At 45.5% G+C, this 19,946-nt stretch overlaps 1 protein-coding gene and 1 pseudogene across 2 annotated transcripts in view; one reads left to right on the forward strand and one right to left on the reverse strand.

Annotated features, from left to right (window-relative positions):
- Positions 1-3,443: 3,443 nt before the first annotated feature.
- LOC114610834 lies at positions 3,444-3,891 on the reverse strand (annotated as a pseudogene).
- Positions 3,892-12,019: 8,128 nt separating this feature from the next.
- Brd7 (bromodomain containing 7) overlaps positions 12,020-19,946 on the forward strand; it is a 28,376-nt gene continuing 20,449 nt past the window's right edge. Inside the window, exons 1-5 of one of the 2 annotated variants that reach the window (XM_028755531.1) lie at positions 12,020-12,297; positions 12,489-12,697; positions 16,557-16,686; positions 17,014-17,071; positions 19,769-19,913. In XM_028755531.1, coding sequence (XP_028611364.1) covers positions 12,249-12,297; positions 12,489-12,697; positions 16,557-16,686; positions 17,014-17,071; positions 19,769-19,913 — 591 coding nt within the window. In that variant the 5' untranslated portion in view covers positions 12,020-12,248. The remainder of the gene's footprint in view (positions 12,298-12,488; positions 12,698-16,556; positions 16,687-17,013; positions 17,072-19,768; positions 19,914-19,946) is intronic. The other variant, XM_028755530.1, reaches the window with a different exon arrangement.

The following is a 19,946-nucleotide window of genomic DNA, read 5'->3' on the forward strand; positions in this document are numbered from 1 at the left end:
TATTAAAGAAGGAAGCAAGCCCAAGAGGTAGAGAAAACAAGCCTCAGTCTTGTGACACTAGTTGAGCTGCTGGATACTGCCCTGCCTGAAGCTCACGTCATTAAGGATGATTTTCTGCTACATGGGGGCCATAAAATACAAGAGCAAGAACCAGGTAAGTAAGCTGAAGGGTGGTTTGTTGGTTTAAGAAAGGCTCTCAGGCCAGGGAGATGGATTAGTAGGTAAAGGCAGTTGCCACCAAGCCTGAAAGCCTGAGTTCAATTTCTGGGGTCCACAGGTGAAAAGGTATAAATAAATAAACAAATAAGTAAATAAATAAATAAATAAATATAATTGAAAGAAAGGAAGAAAGGAGGAAAGAAGAAAGGAAGGAAGGAAGGAAGGAGAGAGAGAGAGAGAGAGAGAGAGAGAGAGAGAGAGAGAGAGGTTGGAGAGATGGCTCAGTGGTTAAGAGCACTGACTGCTCTTCCAGAGGTCCTGAGTTCAATTCCCAGCAACTGCATGGTGGCTCACAACTATCTGCAATGGGATCTGATGCCCCCTTCTGGTATATCTGAAGAGAGAGTGACAGTGTATTCACATGCATAAAATAAATAAATAATTCTAAAAAGAACAAAAGAAAGAAAGAATAAGAGAGAGAGAGAGAGAGAGAGAGAGAGAGAGAGAGGAGAGAGAGCAGAGCCTCATCATGTAGCTGAGTCTGGCTTTGAATTTTTTATTTTCTAGTCTCTATCTTCCAAATGGTGGAATTGTGTGTATGACCTAGCTGTCACCTTCCCTTGAGCTGCTGAGTAACACTAAGGAGTGTCTGAGCCTGTCTGCCCTTCAGAGTTCCCCTTTGCATGTCCAGGTGCTTGGACGTTACAGAAAGACGCTCCTCTTGTTCAAGAAAATGGAGTCTGGGAGTGACCAATACTCTAGAGTGTTACTTCCCAAACTTAATACGCGCGCGTGTGTGTGTGTGTGTGTGTGTGTGTGTGTGTGTGTGTGCGTGCGCGCGCGCGCGCACACGCGCGCACGCGCGCATGCCCACGCGTGTGTGCATTGCTAGGGGATCTTGTTGAAAATATGACTACAGTTCCACAATTCTGAAGTGGGCCCTGTTATTACACAGTTCTCTAGGGGTACAGATGGACTCGTCCGTGGACCCCATTTTGATAAAGGAGCATTACGGATATATTGCCAAGGTAGGAAGAGGAGAATCACTATCAAGTTCTAATGTGACAAACCAGTCGGAAAGTCTCTGGGATGACATATTCCAAAATATTACAGAAAGTGGAGAGGTCCTGAGCAGTGTAAACGCTCTCCCTCACTCTTGTCTGTATTTTCATTCAACTCTGCAAGGACCATGTACTGCTTAGGCATGAAGTTTAAATCTGTTACAGATTAAATCAAATGTCCCCCAGACCATGTTTTGAATAACTGTTCCTCCTCAGCTGGTAGAATTATTTTGGGAAGATATGGAAATCTTTAGGAGGTATGGACTGGCCAGAGGAAGGTGGTCATTGGGGGTAAGGCTTTGAAAGCTCCTCTCTCTCTCTCAATCTCTCTCTCTCTCTCTCTCTCTCTCTCTCTCTCTCTCTCTCTCTCTCTCCCCCCTTCCCTCCCTTCTTCTCTCCCCTCTTCTCTCTCTCTGCCTTGAAGTGAATAACGTCCATCAGGGGCTCCCATTGCTGTGCTTTCTCCACTATTATGAACCCTGTGAAACCATGAAGCAAAATAACTCCTCTCTTAAGTTGTTTCTTTCCATTATTATGGTCAAAGCAATGCAAAAGTCAACAATACAAAGTCTAAATAGCTAAGTCAAGAAGGAAAAACTAAAATGCACACAACTTTCTTTTTGGAGATAGAGTCTCATGCAGTCCAAGCGGGACTCCATCCTGCTGTTTGGTCAAGGCTGAACTTAAATGCCAGGTTGTCTTTCCTCTGCCTTTTGCTTGCTAGGATTACAGGCACGTGCCACTGTGTCGATCTTACAAATTTCCTAAATAAAACTATTTTTTTGAGACTGATAATGATCGGAAACACTTTCTCACAAGCACCGAAGCTTGAAAACCACCACCTGGCCCTCCTTCTTCAGTGGAGATGGCCATGTTGAGACCCAGAGAGGGAAGAGACACATCCAAACTTCACAGCTGGCTTGAACAACGCCAAAACTCTGACATTAGTAAGAACATTCCAGTCCAAGCCTGGAAACACATCTGGCCACCTGCCAAGCACTTGCTGTAAAGGTTTTGGATCTGTCCTCAGAGGAGACCTCAAAGGAACACCATCAGAACATGAGTCTGGCCTGCAAGAGCATTTATGAGTTGCTGGCTATCGGTCCCTATGCAGGGCTCCTCAACGATGCCCAGACATCTCCAAGAGCTGTACTATTTGGGTTTTCTGACTTTACACAATGAAGTCCATTCTGTACCACCCAGCTTCAAAGCCCTCAGACCCTGCCTCTGCTTCTGTTTCTCAGCCCTCCATCACCCAGCCTCCTCCCTCCGTGCCCCAGCATAGATGATTCTGTATGCTTGCACAAACACCGGAAACTCTTAAAAGGCTCCCCATCTCCTGAACATGGTCCCACTGTCTGAGTCCTCTTTCTGCCCCTAACTGATCTTCCTCAGCCTCCTTGCATGCTGCCTTATCCTTTTCTGACCTGTTAGCCTTGACGTTCCCTACAGCCCCTTCGCCTCTGGTCACTCCTTCTCTCTTCCTGCAGTCTCATTCCCTCTTGAGGTCCTGAATTCTCCCTATGCTAGCCTATTTGCACACCTGGCCTCTCCTCCAGGAACCACCTCTAGGGTCACTCCTTGACCCCACCAAATGCCCCCCAAATGACTCTCAATTATCCCATCACACCAACCCATACACCCCCACATTCTTCCTTACGGGACAGCACAGCCACCTGGGTCCCTCTGCCAGTCTCCTAAACCCACTCTAAGTCTGCAGAAGCCAAAGTGCAACTTCTTAAATCGTGAAGCTGGACACTGAAGAGATAGCTCAGCGGTTAAGAACACTGACTGCTCTTCTAGAGGTCCCGAGTTCAATTCCCAGCAGCCACATGGCGGCTCACAACCATATATTCTGGTGTGTCTAAAAACAGTGATAGTGTACTCGTGTACATAAAATAATTAAAAAAAAACTGTGAAGCTGGACGTGCATCCTCTTCTCCTGCCTTTGTTTCCTTGACAAAAATCACACATGTGAGCCCCGCCTCCCTGCACTCTGCCCAGCCCACTCTGGCCTTTTTATATTCTTGGAACTGTCTTCATCAAAGCTCAACAGGAGATGACAATGATGGCAAAGATGCTGGCTCTACCTCCAAGAACAGCTATTAGGACTGCCTGGGAAGATTCACACATCAAGAAATCGGGGAGATGCTGTTAGGGTGGGCAGACGCCTGCAGCCAGCCCAGCATCTCTTGGAACAGGGCCTGGGTTGCAGCCCGTCTCTCACACCTCCTCCAGGCACTTGTCATAGGCCTCCTGATATTCTTCATGGGACTTCACCATGATCACACAAGTGGGACGCTTGGAACCTGTGGTTGCACCCAAGTCTGTCTTAGAGGGGATATAGACGCAGGACAAGTTCTGGTCCTTGCACATAACTGGAAGATGACAGTACACTTCAATCCGCAATGTTTCTCCTGCCAAAACCATGATACCTTTCTCACCCTTGTTGACAAATTTCTGAACCTCCTTCACCCGGTGACAAATCTGCTACTGCCTCAGGGCCTTCTTTATGCACTTGTAGAGCTTGCGTGTCAGGCGGCAGGAAGCCAGGGGCAGCGCAATGGCGTTCAGGTTGACCAGCAGCTCTTAGTTCGTGCGTTCCTCGATCCTCACTGCAGCCATCCGCCTGCGCCTCAGACTCCTCGGGAACAGCCTTCATTTTGGTCATCTTAGCAACTACAACAACTCAGTCAAGGCATAGAGGAACCACACAGCCCTGACTCCAAGATCACTTCCGGGTTATCCACCCTGGCCTCTTACACTGACCTTCTCATACTCTTGCTCCGAGCCTGGCCTCCTTTCTGACTTGTGTGTGTCCACCAAGGAGCCCTCTGCTGCTTGCTGGATGACCATGCAGCATGCCTCAACTTTGTAGGACAAAGCCAGTTAACTGGAAGTGTTGAGTTCCAAGAGCCACCACTTTCTGTGGAGAGTTGTCTGGAACTCTATATAGGGTCTATGGCAGATGACCCAGGGCAAGCCACACTGTCTGACAGTCTGACCGTCTTGAGAAGCCAATCCTGCTCCACGAGGGGAAAATTAACCTCTGCGTCCCATCACTGTGTCTTCGTGGGACCAAGCACCTCGCGTCACTTTTCCTGCTTCTCTCCTTTAGTTTTCTCCTCATTTCCTCTAGAACAGTGCTTCTCAACCTCCCTAAAGCTGCAACCCTATAATACAGTTCCTCATGTTGTGATGAGCTTGACCATAAAACGATCCTCATTGTTAGTTCATAACTGTAATTTTGTGCCTGTTATGAATTGAAATGTAAATGCTTTCCAAGATGGAGGTTTACTGAAGGGATCATGACCCACAGGTTGAGAAACGCTGCTCTGGGGCACTCCTGACGCTCCCGAGAGAGGAGACAAGGCTAGGAATGGAAACTCCCAGTCCCTAGAGCTCCTCACCTGCCTTCTTGCTACAAGAGTGGGCTTTAAAGAGCAAGGTGAACAGAAGTGAGGACATGATGTTCAGGTTTCCCTGGGTCGCTTCCCTGTGCACACCAAACTTAAGAGGGCCCTACAGGATCTCCCAGAACCAGGTCAAGGAGTTTAGCCCCGGCTACAGGAAAAGGAGGTCACAGTCTACTCCAGGGTCAGGTGGCCAGAACTTCAGACATGGCCTGAAGTGTATCCTCTCTTCATGGGAACAATATGGTTAAAGCCCTTCAAGCCAATGAACAGCCATCCTTCTTCCCTAAGGAGCAGGGCTCAGAGGGCAGAGGCTAAGCTGGGCACATTATCTGGGAATGCCACTCCCCCCAGTGGCCACCTGCACAGCACCTAGCTCCTCTACAGGCTCCTTACAAAAACACACACTCATCTCTGGTTCCCCAGAAAAGACCCCCACCCAGGCAAGGAAGGAGAGAGGGGTTCATAATCCTAACACGGGGAGGCTCATTTATTCATTCCATTTTTCAACAACGATGGGTTTTCAACCCAGTTCTACGGAAGGTGCGGGGTCCCTGTCCTGAGGGTCCCCATCCTCGGGATTTTGAAAGTCCAAGGGAGCAGAAGCAAGTGAGGAGGCCAGTGTGAGGGGGACAGGTGATTTGGGGGGAGATACAGGGGGATGGCAATGAGCAGTTCAGGCCCTGAGAGCCCAGATGTGGTTCTGGATTTGACTGAGACAGGAGTAACGGGAATTGACGCTAACTGAATCACGTTTTTTTTTTTAAAGGACCACAACTCTTTAGAACATCATGTGACATCTTCCAAGCACTTTCTATCTATCAGTCAATGCCCTTGGCACATCCGTCTCATCTTCTTTCATCCTAACCCATTGTTAGGATAAGTATCAGCTCAGGATTCCCAAGACCAAGTTCTCTGCACAAAGGAGATTTATTGGCCCCACAGGGACAGAGGGCAGGGAATAAGAGACAAAGACAGGAGACAGAGGGCAAGGGAGGCAGGGAAGGGAACAAGGTGGGGAAGGGGTATTTGACCCGGAGAGGGACAAAGGACTGACTGCCTCTGGATAGAGAGGAGACAGATGTGGCCCATAGGAAAATGGCAGTTTATAAAAGTAAAGGAGGAATCCTCATGTTAGAATGAGGTGTTTAATTTTAATTATGCATGTTACTTAGGTGAGCCTAAGGGAGCTTTTGATTGCTGGACTTCAATACTTTGATAGCTGGACCTTGGTAGTTAGCCTCGAGAGGAGGAATTGGCCAAATAAGGGACTAGACCTTGGTGGCTAGCTTTAGGAATGGAATCTAACATTCTTCAGCAAGGCAGAGGAAATCAGGGAGAAGGGCAAGGCCTGCCAGAGCTGTGCTTGCCATGCTCAACCTGAACAGAGTCCCTTTACCCATCATATTGCTATACCAGGTCTGTCTGGAGGAGACAGAGAGGCCCAGAGTGGGAGAGCCCCTTAGGAGGTACCCAAGGTCACAAAACTGGTTAGTATGAATCCCGGCCTTGGGACAGCTCTGTCCCTCCCCAGAGCTACTGTAGGGTTTTCCTGGCCCAAGACTCAATTCTAACTCTCACCAACTAGCCAGCTAACCAAACACTGCTATTCAGTACAGTTTTCCCAGTGCTGGGCTGAAACTCAGAGCTTTGTCCATTCTGGACACCACTCTACTACAGAGCTACAGCCCCAGCCCTGCTTGTCACAGTCACAAGGTCTTCTCAATACAAAGACCTGTAGATCACATCTAGATGGCTTTCATGTGCCCAGTCCCACCCTCTTCAAGATGGACATAGGTATTGTCCTCCTGTGTTGGGAACAAAATTTTTCCTAGGGAGATATATAACACATACATCTACTCACCCCAGACAGAAAGCCCACAACAGATCAAAATATGGATACCACAAAAGTCCAACTTGGTGAACCAATGAGTTTAATTGGGGTTACTTGCAGGAATATGGATGAGGAGTTACTATGGATGCAGAAATGACTCAAAGACCACTGCATCCCAGCATGTGACAGCTCACAAAGCTGGGAATCTGGAGCACAGCTTGCAGGCAGCTCAACAGGTTGGAAAGTGTCCTTTGTTACTAGTCTAAACGTCTTCCTGGCTCCTTGGCTGGTTTCCATTTCTTCTGAGCAGCCTTATCTGGTGTCAGAGTCTTCTTTGTAGCTTGGCTTGTCTCAATCTTTTTAGCAGCTTGGCCTTCTTTGGTCTGATCAGGACTCTCAGCTTTTACTGCTTATTCTGGCAGGGAGGAGCCTAGTGAATCTAGTCAGTTTCAGGAACTTCCTGAAGTTATGCTGAGTTGTTTACCTTCATGCTTTAAGAGAGCCTCTGCAGGGTAGAATGTTTTAATTTTGGAGGACACTGTTAAACAACATGCTGGCGTTGCTGCAAAGACACTGAGCACAGTCCAGAGTCAAGGCAGTGACTAGGAATCTGGCCAGCTTAGATCACTGGGGTGAAGAAGGCAACCCTCTGCCTCCATGATGGATCCCAGAGGCCAGCCAGCTGCAAGGGAGAAGCCAAGGTGGGAGATGGAAGCTGGGGCCAAGAGATTAATAAAAGCCTAGAGCCAGCCTGACCTCTCCCAGATCTGTGCCCTTGCTCTTCTGTGAGATAGTTCAGTCTTCCATCTCCACTCTTTCCAGGAAGCTTCCCTTTCACGCAGATTAGAGTCACAGATATACCATAAAGTGTCACAAAATCTGACTTTCTGACATCACAGAATTATTCCAGTGAGGAAACAGTCACCTTCTCCTGGCACAGGTAACTTTGTCCATTGTCCTTGTCTACCAGATCCACAAAAGTCTGAATAGCAGCCACACCTTCTGCTCCTCGTACTACTTCCACTGCTGTTTAGCAGGTGTACACCGGCACATGCATCCTCTTCCTGACTATGATGGAGGCTGACTCTATTGCAAACATGTAGAACCCAGGCTGGCCCTGTGTGCAAAGAGCCATGTGGCATATAGGTTAGAAAGGGGAACTTGGGGGAGGGGGCATGACTCAAGTCTCAGGCAAGCAAGCTATGTGTCCTGGGATAAGTCACCCAACTTCTCCAGGCCTCAGTGTCTCCAACTATTAAATGGAGATGAAATATCATTCCTCCTGCCAAGTCAGAATAAGAGTGGGAGGCAATCTTGTGTGCAACAACTCAGTGCATCTATGCTCTTTGCATTTTTGCAGATCCAGAGCAAGCATGGAGCTTCCCCATTGGGCGTATTACTTTAGCTGCCTACTACATAGCAAGTTATCCCGAACTTAGTAGCTTAAGTAAGTATAAGTTTCTTTGAGTCAGGAGTCTAGACAAAGCCAGGCTGCATTCTCTACTTATGTCTGTCCAAAACTATGATTGGGATATTGGCCAGGGCTTAGGTCTTATCTGAATGTTCCACGAAGAAAATAAAATCAATTTGATGCACAAATGGTATGTGCCAGGCACAGGATTTGAGCTAGGAATTCTAAAGTGGATGTCTTGGGGTTCTTGTAGAAAAGTTTTGTGAGCAGTGACTTCTGCTGCATGCTCTTAGTTTCCTCTAGAGCTGTGGAGGGTTGTCCTTAAAGGCAGAAGCTACTAACCCTGCAGTATAAATGAAGCAAGCAAGTTCTCTTCCTCCATCACAAGACATACAGGAGTGAGGGAGGAGGCGCGGGAGCGAGACCTCTAAGAAGCATTGGGGGAGTGGTGGTTGACTTGCTGCATATGTTCCTTCCAAGAGAACAGAATTATTCCTGCCCTCAGAGAGCACACAGGGTCAGGCACAGGCAGGAAAGTCAAGTCCAGCCTGGAGGAAGGAGGCATGCCACAGGTTAACTGGCTCAGAGACTCATCTACAGACAGAAAGAGCTGCACCCAACTGAGAAGCTGGCCTGAGTGCTCATTAGAGTGGTGGTTCTCAATCTGGGGGTTCCCACCCTTTAGGAGTTGAATGATCTTTTCACAGGGGTCACCTGAGACCATCAAAACCACAGATATTTACATTCTGATTTCATAACAGTAGCAAAATTACAGTTATAAGCTAGCAATGAAATAATTTATGGTTGGGGGTCATCACACCATGGGGAACTGGATTAAAGGATCACAGCATTAGGAAGGCTGAGAAACACTGCTTTAGAGGGTCCTGGGGGGGCTTGATTTCACTATAGCACAGTTTCTTTGCCCACACAACTCCAAGTTTTCCAACCTGAGTCTTTTTTTTTTTTTTTTGGTTTTTGGTTTTTTGAGACAGGGTTTCTCTGTGCAGCCCTGGCTGTCCTGGAACTCACTCTGTAGACCAGGCTGGCCTCGAACTCAGAAATCCACCTGCCTCTGCCTCCCAAGTGCTGGGATCAAAGGCATGCGCCACCACCGCCCAGCCCCAACCTGAGTCTTAAACCTCACAAAGAGGTTGTGTGTGGCACAAAGGTAACAGAGTCAGACTCGGCTTCTGTGAAAATGCAGCTACCTTCCATAGAGGAGCTTCACCCTCCCTACCCCAGTCCCAGATTCTCTTCCTTTTGACTACCAGGCTGGACCTGGTACCCAGGCTGGATCAATCAATCACCTACAAAACAGATGTCTCAAGTGAGCCAACCAGCGTCATTCCCTGAAAGTTTTTCTAAGTGAAGCTGAGATCTTTTCCCCAGCTGTCAGGACACATAAAGATCCTAGTGACAGCTGGTGGTCATGTCTCCAGCTAGATGGGGTAGAGGTGGACAGAAGCTTGAGAGGGGGGGGGGGGGGGGGGACCAACAGCACCAACTTCTTGTTTATCACTCTCCCCTTTAAGAAAAGAAAACTGATAAATCCCTTTTTATTAACTTGAAATAATTCACATTGGGTCTTTTTTTTTTCTTTCTCTTCTTGTTCCTTCTCCTCCTCTGCCTCCTCCTCTTCTTCTTCTTCTTCCTCTTCCCTCACCTTCCCCTTCTCTTCCATTTCCTCCTCTTCTTCCTCTTACTCCTGGTTTATCGAGACAGGGCAACAGCCCCGACTGGCCTGGAACTCTTTGTAAGCTAGGCTAGACTCAAACTTACAGAGATCTGCCTGCCTCTGCTTCTGCCTTCCCAAGTGCTGGGATTTAAAGTGTGAGCCTCAAGTCCAGCTCAAATTCGTTTTCCTATCACTTGCAAACGGCAGAGTCCTAAAATATCAGCCTACCATCTCAACACTGGAAGTCAAGACTAAGCTCCAGGGCCAGGGGTAGCTCCGCAACAGGCTGTTTACCTAAAACTGCATTACCTAAAAAGCGGCCAGCTCGAGTGTGGGAAGCATGGCTCTAAGAGGCCCTGTCCTTCTCCCCACTTCCTCTGCTTAAAACCACCTAGGTCTATTCCCTTATTTGGTCACTTCTTCCTCCTGAGGCTGACTACCAGCTATCAATGTATTGAAGCCCAGCCATCAAAAGCCCCCTTTGGCTCACCTAATTAACATGCCCAATTAAAATTAAACACCTCATCCTAACACGAGATTTTCTTCTTTTACCTATGGTCTCTGTCTCCTTTCTGCCCAAAGGCAGTCCTTTGTTCTCTGGGACAAATGCTCCTCCTTCCTCTCCCTTGTTCTCTTCCCTTTCTCCCTCGTCCTCTGACTCCTGTCTTTGTCTCTTATTCCCTGGCCTTTGTGCCTCTGAAGCAACTAAGTCTCCTTTGTGCTGAGAACTTGATCTTGGAATGCCTTGAGCTGACTTCGACGTTCCCCACATGAGTTTATATCCCTAGAATGCCACACACAAAGATAAACATACACATCTTCTGGGGAAATCGTATCCAAGAGTCCAGCTTGTTGTTGGCTTTTGTTGTTGTTGTTTTAATATATGTGTGTGTGTGACTGCATGTATCTATGTGCACTGAATGGATGCAGGTGCCCAAAGAACCAGGAGAGAGTGAGAGATGCCCTGAAATTGGAGTTACAGATACTGTGAGCTAGTGGATGTGTGTATGTACTGGGAACTGAACCCAGATCTTCTGGAAGAGCAGCAAGAGCTCTTAACTTCTGCATCTTCTCTCCATTCCCAAGTCCACTTCTGGGTATGGTAGAAATGATTGCTATTAGATTCTTTCTTTAGGAAAAAAAAATGAAATTATAAGTTTATTTTACAAAACACATAAGACACTATAAGGCTAAAAGTGCAGTAAAGACACTTTGTACTGTGTGGACCAACTACTGAAAAGGATTGTGACTCCAGTTCAGGCCTGGATTTGAATACTGATTCTACATCTGACTCCTACCTTACTTCCCTCCAATGGGCATCCATTTCCTCCTCTATAAAATGCGAATACGAATATTACCTGCTCTTCCTGTTTTGTAAAGTCATCACACACACACACACACACACACACACACACACTGACACAGCTTTGTTTCCTTTGTGTCTAAGCTCTGCACATGCAACAGTGAGCTCTATTTTTAGATAGCATGTCACTATGTAGCACTGACTACTCTGGGATTCAGTCTTCCTGCCTCAACCAGAGGGCTGGGATGCACCAGCATACCCACGCATGCACCACCACACCCAGCACAAGCAGATTGTAACACGGCCTATCTGGGTAAGTGCCAGTGGACAAAATTGTCAGTGAGCCACTGCCCAGAAGGGCTGGGCATCCAGAGATAAGAAAACAGGAAGGGCACTGACCAGGGTGAGAAGCAGACAAAGCAGCAGGCAGCCTGTGCCTCCCTGGGGAGCAAGTAACTGCAACTTCATTACCTTTTCAGAGGCAAGTTCTAGCTAATTTCTAGACCCTTAGCTTTCCTTTCTTTCCAGTTACTTTAGCATATAAATGATTTTATAAACCATAAAGAAAAGCATAAAACTAACAGAATCCTACCCCATAGGGTCCTGTTCACCTGAAATAATCAAATTAAGCAGCGCTTGTTTCCAGCGCTTGAATCCAGACCACACCTTCACCTCGACTCACTTTCCAACAGCATTGCTCCACACTTGGTGCGTTTTATTTAGTTAACATCTTGGAGGCTCTATCCTATCATCAATAAGCCTTTACTTTTTTCTGTATACACTTATTTATTTGTGTATGAATCTAAACGGTAGAGGACAACTTTCAGGAGGCGATTCTCTCCATCATGTGGAACCTGGAGATCAAATGAAGATCATCAGGCTTCACAGAACCAATATTCTAGGGTTTGCCAGATCCAGTACATATAGAGTTCAATAATATTGTTAAAGACAAGAAACAAAAAATCAAGAAAAGTTAAAAGGAGTCAGGAAAGGAGGGAAGAGAGTCAGAGAAACGGAAGTCATGGAGACAGGCCCCGCCTCCGAGCCCGCCTCCGGTCTCGGCCCCGCCCTCCACCACAGGCTGCAGCGCCGCCTCCGGCCGCCAGGGGCCGCCACGCGCCGCAGCCTGCATCCCGTCCGCTTGGCGGCCCCTCTCTCCCGCCGGTGCGCCGGCCTCTCGCCCTCCCGCCACTGCTCTCGCGCTTCGGCCGCGTCTCGCGCGTGAGCTTCTCGTGAGGGACCTCGCGCCGCTGGGCGCGTGCCGTCCCCCTGCCTCGCGGCGCGGGGTCTCGCGGGCCCCGCTCCCGCCCTCCGCTCGCCTGGCCCGGACCGGAAGCGGCGCCGCACGGCCTGGGCCTGGCGCGGGGGGCGGGCTCTGGGGCCCGGTCGGACATGGGCAAGAAGCACAAGAAGCACAAGTCGGACCGACACTTCTACGAGGGTGAGGAGCGGCCGGCCTGCCCGCGGAGCCGCGCCGCCCCTGCCCGCAAGGCCCCGACCCGCGGAGATCCCCCGGCGGGGCGGCGTTCGACTCGGGCCTGCCGGCCCCGGCGGGTGTTCGTGGGGCGCTGGGAGGTGGGGCGCCCGCCCTCGGTCTGCCCCGAGTCAGCCCGCGCCCTGCTCTCGTTTCAGAGTACGTGGAGAAGCCCCTGAAGCTGGTCCTGAAAGTGGGAGGGAGCGAAGTCACTGAACTCTCCACGGGCAGCTCCGGGCACGACTCCAGCCTCTTCGAAGACAGAAGCGACCATGACAAACACAAGGACAGAAAACGGAAAAAGAGGAAGAAAGGAGAGAAGCAGGCTCCGGGGGAAGAGAAGGGGAGAAAACGGAGAAGAGTCAAGGTAAAGGTGGCTTTGTTGCTTCTAGCCCCGTCTCCAGCTCCTTACCCTGTCCAGTGGGACACCACGGCGTTTGGGAAGTCTGGCTTTGTGGAAGAGTAAGACCAGAAGCCTGAATCACCGGGAGCTCAGCAAGTCTTGGCTTAACCATCCTCTCGAGCACTCGTGCTGTCCGCACACATCCTGTAAGCAGCTGAGTCCTGGTCTTCGGTGGCTGCTTCAAAGGCTGTTTTTATGATTAGCTTGGAAGGGTGAGAAGTTATTCACCACAAAGCCTGGGAGGTTTGTCAAACATAGCTGTTCTTCAGAAGTGAGTGAATATGATCTACAGGTGTCCACGTGTTCTTAAGTTTGAGTCTGTTGAAGAGAGCCTGAAATAACTATAAACCGAGAGTAAAAATAAGCAACCATTATCATTAAATAGATAAGAATAGGTAGCTGATGTCTTGATTTACCGGGTAGGCTGAATAGTGTGAACTAACTTATTAACTTTCTTCTCAAAGGCGAGCCCATCCATATCTGGAATTGTGCTAGAATTCTGCACTTCCAAAATTTTAGCTGGCCTTAAGTAGCTTACTAAATGCATTTGTGCTTTTTGAAAGTCATCCTTTCTGAAGCTTAGTTTTAATTTTTCTTTGCTTATTACAGTCACTAATGAATAACCAAGCCTTAGAGATTGTCTCTTTAAAATGTCTTAAATCATTCGGGAAGGGGGGAAAAAAAGAAATGTTTTAAGTTTATTTTTTTTCTGCCCAAATTTTTATTGCCTTTTGCTTGACTATGACAATAGTCACAGTCTTGGGTCAGGCTGGCTGGTATTTTTATTTCCTAAATTACAAAACCACACAAGCGTGAGTCTTTTGTTTAAACTGAGAGCTTTGGAAAATGAATATGTAAATTGTTTTACCTGTGCGTTCAACAAGTCTTGTCTTGATTATACTCTTGGGCACTTGGACATCAGCTGGCCTAGAACTCAGTACCTACCGATCATTCTGTTTTATCCTATCGATGGAGTTATAGATGTATGCCACCACTCCTGACTTAGAAGCCTAAGAAAGAATTTGTATAGGTAGATTTTGGTACACTTTGCACATTTAAAAATCTTTGCCCTTGAGTAGACTTGTCATATAGATCAGAGTTTGAGTCAGTATAGAAATTTAAATTGAAAGATATTTTCTCTCAGAATTTTAAATTTAGTGCATGGGGTCAGGATGCACGTAGGTATTTGTGGAGCCCAGAAGGGGATGTCAGATTCCTTAGAGCTGGAGTTACAAGCAGTTGTAAGCTGTCCAGTGTAGGCACCAAACTGGAAGAACAAGTGCTCATAATTGTTGAGCCATCTTTCCATAACCCCTTCTCGAAGAGTTTTAAATTGAAAGTTAAACGGACTTTACATCTTCGCTGGCTGCTGGTCAGCGTCCTGATTTAGTTTGTGACCAGCATTTGCAGGTCTTGGAACTTTGGGATTGCCTCTCCTCTGTTGTCATTGGCATTTTCAGTGGATGTTGTGCTTTCAACTCAGGTGTTTAGTGAAAGGACCTCTCTGATCACTTTCTTCTAAGTTTTTTTTTTGTCTTAGGTTTTTTGGGTTGTTTGTTTGTTTGTTTTTTGTGCGTTGTTTAAAGAAGAACTCAGCTTTATCTTCTGAGCCCAAGAATGTGCATCTTTAAAGTTTCCAGGTCACGTGGGGATTGCTTTGGTGGTCACTGACTTCCAGTCTATTCCCAGGCTCTCCTTTGTACCTTATGGTCAGTAACTCTGGGGGCCCTGACTAGCCAAACACCTGGGCTGTAACAAGGTCTTCAGATGATTCTAAGTACAAGTTAGCTTAAGAACCATAATAGAGGAAGCCACATGTGGTAGCACACAGCACTGGAGAGATAGAGACAGATAGACCTCTGAGTTCATGAGGCCAGCCTTGACTTCAGAATGAGTACACTGAGAGACCCTATCTCAAAAACAAGAAGGGGAAAGAACACCACAAGTCAATAATTATCTTTTCTGTATGTCTGTGTATGTGATAGGATGTTTCTCTAGACTACATACAGAGAAAGGATTAGCTGAGAACAGAGGAAACTTTTGGTGAGCTTTGTGAGGTAATAATAGCTGCTTTCCTAATTGTACCTGCTCAGCCATCTAAAACACTGGTTCCCAACCTGTGGTCTCAACCCTGCCGGGGTAATGACCTTTTCACAGAGATCACCTAACAGTAACAGCAAAGTTACAGTTACAAAGTAGCAATGAAAGTAATTTCAGTGGTTGGGGGTCACCATGGTATGAGGAACTATGTCAAGGGTCACAGGAAGGTTGAGAAGCACAGGTCTAGAAAGTATCAGTGTCTTACCACTCCACATTTTTATAAAAACTTGTTCATACATTTAACAATTAGACTTATCTTCTAAATTTTTATTTTATCTTTTAATGTGGATGGGTATTCTGCTGTGTGTATATCCGTATGCCACAGCATGCCTGGTGCCCATCAGAAGTCAGAAGAAGGTATCAGGTCCCCTGGCTCTGGAGTTGTGAGCCACCCTGTGAGTCAAACCCAGGTCCTCTGAAAGCAGCCAGTCCTCTTAACTGCTGATGTATCTCTAGCCCTGTCTTTTAGTTTTTAAGTTTATAATTCCTGTGCTAGTTTTCACATCCTTTCTGAGTTACTGTGATGTCTTTTTCATTTGATTGTTCTCTTTACAAGGATTTATAAACAGTTATCTATTCCTGGTCTCCTTTCTATGAGTATTTGTGTTCCCATACTTAATCCCAGTCTGTAGTTTAGCTTGCTTTATTGGTTTATTGAAGCACCCAAGTTTATAAATTTAATTTCAGATTTGGACTGCAGAGACAGCTGTTAAGAGCACTTGCCCTTCTAAGGGACCTGTGTTCTGTTCCCAGTCCTCATATGTAGCTCACAACCACCTGTAACTCCAGTTCCAGGATTTCTGATGCCCTCTTCTGGCCTTCATGTGCACTGCAGTCATGTGCTGTACATCCACGTACCTAGGCACACACATACATAAAATAAATAAATCTTTAAGTCAGTTTTGTTCTTTAAGAATCAGTCTTTTTGTGTTTCATTTAAGAAAAAAACTACTCCTGAGTCTCAGAATTATTTATCTAAAGGTCTGAGGTTTTTCATGTACATTTAAGTCTTTATTGGGAGTTTCTGTGTGTAAGTTGGTTTCTGGATTTATAGTCTGTTCTATTCTGCTTGTCTAGCCCTACATCCACGTTGTCTTACAGTCACACTATGGAGATGTTTACTGTCTTTTATAGCTCTGGCCTCCTTGTTTGTTTCGTTGCCTATAGCACTGGAAATCAGGCCTCAGCTAACCCTTGCTGCTGTTGGGCCGATGGTTTTCCAGGAAAGTACATCCTCGCTCCTTGTTATCTCACTGTGACCTTTCTCAAAACTGTTCTGTCTTTAGTCAGTCATTCTTCAAGAAGAAATATATAATTGGTTTCTCAGATTTTGTGGAAAACTACAATTTTGAGTAGCATTACTTTGAATTTGATGGCTCTGGAGAGAACTGACTTCACTCATGGTATATCTCCTTGTTCAGGTCTGCTATTTGTTGGCTCACTAATGTTTTATGATTTTCCCCAGAAGGTTATGGGACTCTTTTAGGTTTGTTTGAGGAACATTGTGTCTGTGAATAGTTATTTTTCTGGTCAGTTAGTTCTGTCATGTCACTTAGCTTCCGTGATGAACATGCTCGCTTTATCCAGTAGATGGCAGCAAAATAAAGTTTTCTATTTAGAATTTATTCTTAGTGATTTTTTTTTCCTTTGAAACTAAAATGAAATGCTTTTAAAGATGTTGATTATGAAATATTTCTAAATTGCTTCCCTTTGTTCTATTTAGGAGGATAGAAAGAAGCGGGATCGGGAGCGTGCGGAGAACGAGGCAGACAAAGATCTTCAGTGTCATGTCCCTATAAGATTAGACTTACCTCCTGAGAAGCCTCTCACAAGCTCGTTAGCCAGACAAGAAGGTTGGGATTACAGTTCTGACTGTCTGTCTGAGGGAGGAGGAGGAGGAAGAGGAAGAAGCTGAAGGGAGAGAAAGGACTGAGCATTAACTAACTTGCATTACAGCTTAAAGACTTGTAACGAGTGTATTTTATAATACACTCTTGTTCTCTTGTTACTTGCGCTGCACGAGAGCTCTGAGTTAGCTTGGGTATTGTTGATATTCTCAGCCTTTTGTGATAAATTGAATTCTGTGTGAAGTATTTAATAAGACATAGACGAGTTATATAAATAGAAAGCTGAAGGGCTAGATGATGCCTTTTTTAACACATGCTTCCTGTTTGTTTTAGAAGTAGAACAGACACCCCTTCAGGAAGCTTTGAATCAACTCATGAGACAATTGCAAAGGTAAATGTTTTCCAGCCTTTTTTTTTAAATGGTAATTAAAAGGGTGATCCAAACCACATCTCTGTTTTTAGTTATCTCAAGTCATATTGTGTGGTCTAAACCCAAACATACTTGATCTTAAAGTAAATTATGAGTACCTTGCCTGGCAACAAAAGTAGTCCCAAGAGGGTGACACATGCTCTTATTTGGTCTGTTTTAACCGGCAGCTTGAAGAGCATTATGAAGCAGCAAGTTTCTCCTTTCTAAATTAGTTCCTCCTGTTCAAACTTGAAACTAGAGGTTATAAAATCGGGCTTACTTTTTTCCACTTACAATCTCTTTTCACACAGGAAATTTTATGTAGCTTCAAATGAAATGTAATATAGGTAAACAGATCAAACATATAAACAAAAAACCATGGAATTTATTTTATTTGTTTATCCTTTGGTTTTGAGACAAGGTCTCTCTACAGCTTTAAGCTCACTGTGTAAAGCAGGCTGGCCTTAATCTCAAATCCTCCTGTCTCAGCCTCTACCTTCAGAATTCTGGGATTAAAGGTATGCACCACCAAGTCTGGCTTGAAATTTACTTTAAAACATTCTTTGGTGTGCATATATTTTTACTATTTGTTAAAGATGAAAGTGAATTTTCATCCTAATGACAGATGTGTGTATTGTGACAAATGAATTGTGCCTTGACTGGATAGCTGATCATGTAGGACATAGAGCGTCCTTGGTGGGTTTCAGAGCTATCCCGCGGACCCATATGTCATTTATAATTGCCGTGCACAAAAGGACGTGTGTGTTGTGAATTCAGTCCCAATGGGACTTAAAGCAATGCAAATGGCAGTTTTTAAATCATACGTTCTAAGACAATACATCCTAAAAAGATTCACTGACCTGATAGCTCCCTGCCAAGTATTGGTGGTGAGACACTATAAGAGTCTGTAGCTAAACTACTGCTTCAGTAAGAACTGGAGACCCTGCTTGTATAATTACAAACAAAAGTGCTGCAGTTGGCAACATAAAATACCCCTAAATCTGAGCAATATTTTAGACATTTGTTGACATCATGTGGCGTGGATTGTGTATATGTGCAAGGACCGGACTACAGGGAAGTCATGTCACAACAGGAAGTGCTAACAAGCAACTTGGATTCAGAGAAGTTTGATTTTGAGTTAATTTTTGGTTGTACCTTCAGAAACCTTTCTCTATTGCCAAATTTTTCTTGACACTTCCCCCTTGAGGTTATATAATACCATATTGATTCAAACCCTATAGTTTAAGAAGCTAGACTGTAGAGCATGACCCTGACAATATTAAAAATACCATTGCCATGTGCTCAAACCTCAGCACCACGTGGATCCTTGGCTAAACCACTGACTGGTGCCCTTCTTCCTTAAGAGGGTCTTGATACAATGAGTTTGACGTGAGTCTTGCCTACCCTACTAATTAATTCTTTGAAAACTCCCCTTTTAATATACAGCCAGAGTTGGGAATGAACTTGTGATAGAAAGCATATGCATGTGTATGAGCGTGCGTGCACTTGCTATAGCACACATGTAAATGTCAAAGGACAACTTGGGGAGTCCGTTCTCTGCTTCAGCTGTATTGATAAGGATTAAACTCAGATCTTTAGGTTTTATAGTTCTTGTGTGTTATGTTTTGTTTTATTTTGTTGTTTTGATTTTTGTTTCTTTGTTTTGTTTTTTTTCAAGACAGAGTTTCCCTATGTAACAACCCAAGCTGTCCTGGATCTTGTTTTGTAGACCAGGCTGACTTTGAACTCAGAGATCTGCCTCCTGAAGATGTTCAGTTTCTATTAAAGAAACAGTACCCCTTCTTCTATTATATTCATAAGCCCTGCTCTGTGGTGAGATACTTTGGAAGAGGAGGTGACTTAAAGCCCCTGGAGACACTGTACACATCTCAATCACTGTTTCCATTAGGTTAGGATTTCCTCCCACATTTGTCTCATGTGTCCTCTGACCACTTCAAATCCTGAGTACTTGTAGGAGGTAGACAAAAGTGATAGGCTAGGGCCTGTAGGGTAAGGCTCCAGAGTCACCACAAGGCTAACAGCACAGGGAGGGTCACACAAACTTAACTTCCCAAGCCACTGCCTCCAGTTGGGTGCCTGTCTGGAAGGAAAGGTAGACAGCCAGAAGGTGCTGCTGCAGAGTGAGCCCAAGCAGGCTGACAGGGCCTTGGGAAATGGAGCAGAGCAAAAGGATCAGACCCTCTGCCATTTCCTGTTCCTGTTCTCATGTCCAGTCCTAATCCTGTCCTGCAGTGGTTCCCACCCCAATCCAGTAGGAACTTTTAAACTGTCTTGGGGGTGGGCCCCACATACACATAAAAGAAATATTATTATTGGTTGAGAAAATATGTATTGTGGACCAGGAATATACACCTATTAGGTATAGAACCAGAAAAGATTGTGGGTTTATATTCATAGATAAACCAGGCTGAGACAGTTGGTCTAGATTACTCACAGAAGGCTGCTCCTGTAAGAGAAGTTCTGTGTCTTAAGAGTACTGCTGTTTAAGGTATCTGACCCTTATTATATTATTTGGTCTTGAAAATCATTTCTATAATTTTTCAATGAAAAGCATATGGAGATTTATGTATGAGAGTTTACATGGTCTGTCTTCTGCTTCTGTACCAGTAGGCTGTGGTAGAAATAAAATATAACATTACTTTTTATATGTCTGCACAGAAAAGACCCAAGTGCTTTCTTTTCATTTCCTGTGACGGATTTTATTGCTCCTGGCTACTCTATGATTATTAAACACCCAATGGATTTTAGTACCATGAAAGAAAAAATCAAGAATAACGACTACCAGTCCATAGAAGAACTAAAGGTAATTGTAATTAGTAATTTTATTTTGTTGTAT

Source organism: Grammomys surdaster, unplaced genomic scaffold (assembly GCF_004785775.1).
Source record: "Grammomys surdaster isolate TR1022 unplaced genomic scaffold, NIH_TR_1.0 126063, whole genome shotgun sequence".
Lineage (NCBI taxonomy): Eukaryota > Metazoa > Chordata > Mammalia > Rodentia > Muridae > Grammomys > Grammomys surdaster.